Source organism: Haplochromis burtoni, unplaced genomic scaffold, assembly GCF_018398535.1.
Source record: "Haplochromis burtoni strain Fernald_Lab_line unplaced genomic scaffold, NCSU_Asbu1 Contig_2096, whole genome shotgun sequence".
NCBI classification, from domain to species: Eukaryota; Metazoa; Chordata; class Actinopteri; order Cichliformes; family Cichlidae; genus Haplochromis; species Haplochromis burtoni.
In genome coordinates this window covers 10620-16354 of record NW_024584457.1, presented here as the reverse complement: position 1 = coordinate 16354, position 5735 = coordinate 10620, and the positions used below count along the sequence as shown (strand labels likewise).

The window sequence follows — 5735 nt, the reverse complement described above, 5'->3', positions numbered from 1 at the left end:
ACCAAGCAGCCTGACAGCGCGGTTTATTGGTGCGAGTCTCCTACACAGCAGCGGAGCAACTCAGTCAACATCACTGTTCATGGTATGTTCAGTAAAAAAAACCTTTAGAAACAGAAACTCTTCAAATTTTCTAAGAATGAGGGACGACTAAAAGTAAACCTAATTGTCCCAACAACTGAAAGTTGTTGTAAAAGAACCAAGAGACAGATGCAGATACAATTGAAGGGTGTATGTGTGTGGAGGGGGGCATGAAACCTTGAGAAACTAACCTTTTTCTGAACCAGCTGAAGGGAGGTTGGAAATCATTGTGAATGTCTTGTAACCATTGTGTGGCAGGCAGGAAGTGTAACCCAAAGCAGTACTCGCAGCTTTTATTAGCTGTTTTCTACTGAGGAAGAAAAACCACTGACTGTCAGGATTACAGGACCCAAACGCAGGACTCTGTACGATGAATACAGCACTTTTATTTACAGTGCAGCAAATAATCATGACCCGATAAATCCCATGTGTGATCCTGATGAGTCTGCGTCCCCGATTCCCATGCTGTGTCTTCTCCCAGTGTCCATGGTCCTAGTTTCCGCTCCCTGTGTGTCTACATGCAACATGCTTGCTTCGTCCTCTCATTTACACTAATCTCCTGGAAAATCACAGAGGAAGCCATGAGTAACTTCTACACCCGCAGCAACCTCAAACTTTCTAGCGTACGGTTTTGCTGGGAAACTGATGGGAAAATTTCACAAAGATCCAGCATCGACGGGAGCTCTGTTAAGAAGCTCCCGAGATTAGGTTAATCAGCTGCAGGTGTGTGTGATTACGCCAGGTAGGGGAAAGGCTAGGTTTTCCAGGAAAACCAGGACACACAAACACACACACACACACACACACACACACAGGTAACGAGGGAAAGGGAAGCAGGTGGATGATGGCTGACACTTGCACGGTCGGACCTTAGACCCTACTTCTGTCGGGATCTCCTGGGAAAGTTTGCAACTCTCTTGAATGTTGTTTACTTGTGAGTTATCTTCCTTACTGAAGAATGATGGACTTTATCTCCGAGCAGGTCGAGATACTCCGGTAATCCTGCAGAGTCCCGTCCTCCCCATGATGAAGGGAGATAATGTTACTCTGAAAAAGAGAATTATTTCAAGTAGCCCCTCATCCTCCACAATGATAATTGGCCTCCATGCTGTAGCCACCCATTTTGCTATGGCTGTTGAAAATTTGTTGGTTGTAGAATTGTCCAGACGTCTCCTTTGAAAACTATCCAGCGTGGTCTGCCTTTGGCGAGAGGGAGGACTCTCTGTGTTAGCTATGTGCTTGGTTAGCAAGTGGTATTTGAGACTGGATGTACTACGGTGATAACTCAGTTCACATCGACAGTAAATTCAAATTCAATTTACTTTGTTTTTGTCAAGAAAACCATCTGGCATTGCATGGCAAAATTGAACTTGCTGTTCAAAAGACCTTTTCCTTTATCTATTTCTGCTCACATCTACAACTGCTGCGTCGCTTCCTAATTTCTGAAAAAAGGGGGCGGGCCAAAGATCACAGGCCATCAATTCCGTGTCAAAAAAATAAATAAAGTTGTTTAAATGTTTTTGCATTTATGCATTATTATCGCATCAACATTGACATTTGTGTGTTCCCCTCTTGCCCCTGCGGGCGATCTATCCTTCAAGCTCAGGTCCTCTACCAGAGGCCTGGGAGCTTGAGGGTCCTGTGTTGTGTTATGGCGTTCCATGTATGCTCTGCCTGCTAGCATCTTGCACCCTGCTGTATAATACATTTATATATTCCTATGATGCCCCTGAGACAATCCAGTGCATTACAGGGCCCAGGAGGAGGAGTGGCAGCAATCTTTCACTCCAGCTAATTAATGAATTAAGACCCAAATTTTTAATTCATTTTTTGAAAGCCGGTCAATAATAATAATAATAATAATAATAATAATAATAATAATCATCATCATCATCATCATCATCATCAACTGTCTCTGAACGTCTCCAAGAAAATAGGTTACTATTTTCTTGGAGACGTTCTTACCACCATTGTTCAGTCACCGCTTCCCTCTAGGCTGTCTCATCACCTGAAGTCAAGCAACAACATTTTTTGCCTTTCTGTTGGTTTAGAGAACCCAGTCATCCTGCAGATTCCTGCTGCCCCTGTGGTGGAGGGAGATAACATCACTCTGCTCTGTAGAACAAAGAATCCCTCCAACAAATCAGCTGATTTCTATAAAGATGGTATCTTCATCAAAAATGAAAATACACGTCGCATGACCATCTACCAAGCATCAAAGGCTCATCAAGGTTCCTACAAATGCAGCATTGGTGGTCGTGATTCACCATCCAGCTGGCTGCTGATACAAGGTAAAGAACGAAGAACCAAGTCAACCGTAGATCTAAACATTTTAGGGGTATCTAACAGATGGAAAAACAAAACAACACAATTGGTGGTTTGTACAAACTCTTATTATAATCTCGAGCTACCAGAAACCTTCTTACATTTTAAAATCAAGCGACTGAATAAGAGCAGCTGAAGCTGAAGTTACTCAGGACTGGAGAACATCTGATAACCTTCGGTCACTAGGGAAAAATATGCTGGGTGAGGTCACTCACTCAAAAAACCTGTGATCACTTTGGCTGCTGGAGTATTATTTGTGTGCTTTTCATTTCAGATTAGTTTAGTTTTTGTCCAAGAAAAAAAGTGAAAAGCAATCAAAGGATCATCTTAAGGTTGTGCAGTTTTTTACGATCTTGAATGCAGCTGAACAAATTTTTAAACACACTGATGTAAAGTCTGCTTCTGTCCCCAGATGATGCTGACCCCCCAACTCTCACACCATCTCCCAACACAGCTCAGCTGTTTGAGTATAAGAACCTGAACCTGAACTGTGGTGTTCAAGGATGGACAGTAAAGAGGTTCACAACATTTGCTGAAGACCTGTCCAGTTGTCAAGCATGGGGGCAAGTCGTTTCCCATGGCTGCGTCCTCCATACAACCAAGCAGCCTGACAGCGCGGTTTATTGGTGCGAGTCTCCTACACAGCAGCGGAGCAACTCAGTCAACATCACTGTTCATGGTATGTTCAGTAAAAAAAACCTTTAGAAACAGAAACCCTTCAAATTTTCTAAGAATGAGGGACGACTAAAAGTAAACATAATTGTCCCAACAACTGAAAGTTGTTGTAAAAGAACCAAGAGACAGATGCAGATACAATTGAAGGGTGTATGTGTGTGGGAGGGGGGCATGAAACCTTGAGAAACTAACCGTTTTCTGAACCAGCTGAAGGGAGGAATCATTGTGAATGTCTTGTAACCATTGTGTGGCAGGCAGGAAGTGTAACCCAAAGCAGTACTCGCAGCTTTTATTAGCTGTTTTCTACTGAGGAAGAAAAACCACTGACTGTCAGGATTACAGGACCCAAACGCAGGACTCTGTACGATGAATACAGCACTTTTATTTACAGTGCAGCAAATAATCATGACCCGATAAATCCCATGCGTGATCCTGATGAGTCTGCGTCCCCGATTCCCATGCTGTGTCTTCTCCCAGTGTCCGTGGTCCTAGTTTCCGCTCCCTGTGTGTCTACGTGCAACGTGCTTGCTTTGTCCTCTCATTTACACTAATCTCCTGGAAAATCACAGAGGAAGCCATGAGTAACTTCTACACTCGCAGCAACCTCAAACTTTCTAGCGTACGGTTTTGCTGGGAAACTGATGGGAAATTTCACAAAGATCCAGCATCGACGGGAGCTCTGTTAAGAAGCTCCCGAGATTAGGTTAATCAGCTGCAGGTGTGTGTGATTACGCCAGGTAGGGGAAAGGCTAGGTTTTCCAGGAAAACCAGGACACACACACACACACACACACACACACACACAGGTAACGAGGGAAAGGGAAGCAGGTGGATGATGGCTGACACTTGCACGGTCGGACCTTAGACCCTACTTCTGTCGGGATCTCCTGGGAAAGTTTGCAACTCTCTTGAATGTTGTTTACTTGTGAGTTATCTTCCTTACTGAAGAATGATGGACTTTATCTCCGAGCAGGTCGAGATACTCCGGTAATCCTGCAGAGTCCCGTCCTCCCCATGATGAAGGGAGATAATGTTACTCTGTTCTGTGAAACAAAGAACACTCAGTCCACCCTCCCAGCAACTTTCTACAAAGATAACTCTATTGTTGGTACTGAGCCTAGAGGTCACATGATCATCTATAATGTCACCAAGTCTCATGAAGGCATCTACAAGTGTAACATGAGTGTGGGAGAGTCTCCATCCAGCTGGCTGTTCATCATAGGTAAAACAGGATGAAAGCTTTGAAAGTCCAAAGAATCAAGTGACTGTCATCTTTTTAAAATGTATTTTCTTTATTTACTGAACCAGCTGTGCTTGTTTGTTTCTAGATCCTGATGCTCCCGCCTCACATTCAGATTCAGACAAAAACCTGTCTTCTCTGGGAATGCTGCGCCACATCTTGGTGTACTTTCCATATATAATCTCTACATTCCTCATGGTCTCTATATATCGTGGGTCTACAGGTAACATTATTATGTTCAAATATCACCCATCCACCCATTTAGTTAAATCCTGTGTTTATCCCTTCCTGTTTCCATTATCATCTATGTTTTGTCCTTTGTCCGTCTGCTGCCCAGCTGTGCTCCCAGGTGTTTCCACTCGTTCCTAATCTCCTCCAGTGTATTTATAGTCTGTGTCTGCTGCTGTTCTTTGTCACGTCCTCCCTCATTATGTGTGTAATCTCTGTCTAGTTTGTTTTATTTGCTATTACAAATAAAGGCTATGATTTATAGTCATCCTCTGTCTCTGGAAGTAGTGCATTCTGGATCCACTGGCTAGCAAACTGTGGTTTGTGACCAAGGTTGGATCCTTCTGCCTGATTTCTGGTGGTGTAGAAGTAGACAGTCTCCATAGGGATGAGGTTTTGGGGGGATGGCAGGAATAGAGAATAGAGAAGCTGCAGAGAGGCAGATAACACTGCAAGGAAAAGAAGAAGTGTGCATACATGATGGGCCATTAGATTCAAAATGAGAATTGAATCTAAAAGAATTACTTTTGACATGTTCTCTTTGTTAAACAATCAGTGAAATGTGGGCTGTCAGTTTTTGGTCATTTGCATTGTTTCACACAATTAATGCTCACTATACACTTAACAGGAAGAAACTCACATCAAAGAACAATGTCTCCACCCACTGAGGAAGATGAAGACCATCCGTATGATGATGCTATGGCTGATGTCACCACTGAGCATAGTTTCTAATAAAATCTTTGTCATGTTGTTTCCTAAACTTTTTGCACTTTTCAGAACGAAATACTTGTTTCATGTAAATGTTTTTCTGGTTTACATTTTGTTTTCAATGTTTTTTTTATATAAATAAAGATTAAAAGCTATTTTTACAGCTGACTGGTATTCTTTAAAAGCATTGTCCTGACAGCAGGAATTGCGAACGAAATGGCTCTTAGAGCCGGATCTTTGACGTGAACAACGTGAGCCGGCTCCTTATGTTAATGCTAGAAGTGTGTTTTGGAGTTTGTACATGCTTTGTGTCTAGGTGGCCACCGCATATATTTATATATTATATTTATATATAAACGTCCATCCATCCATCCATTCACTTCTGCTTATCCTTTTCAGGGTCGCGGGGGGCGCTGGAGCCTATCCCAGCTGTCATAGGGCGAAAGGCGGGGTACACCCTGGACAGGCAGGTCACCAGTCT

At 43.0% G+C, this 5735-nt stretch overlaps 1 protein-coding gene across 1 annotated transcript; it reads left to right on the top strand.

The window, feature by feature from the left end:
* Positions 1-2129: 2129 nt before the first annotated feature.
* LOC121813627 (Fc receptor-like B) lies at positions 2130-5588 on the top strand (the record flags this gene model as incomplete). Its single annotated transcript, XM_042217508.1, is given in 5 exon segments — positions 2130-2369; positions 2816-3082; positions 4052-4300; positions 4407-4541; positions 5175-5588. Coding segments are annotated over 5 exon segments (995 nt in total), but the record flags the coding sequence as incomplete, so codon positions are not given.
* Positions 5589-5735: the final 147 nt, after the last annotated feature.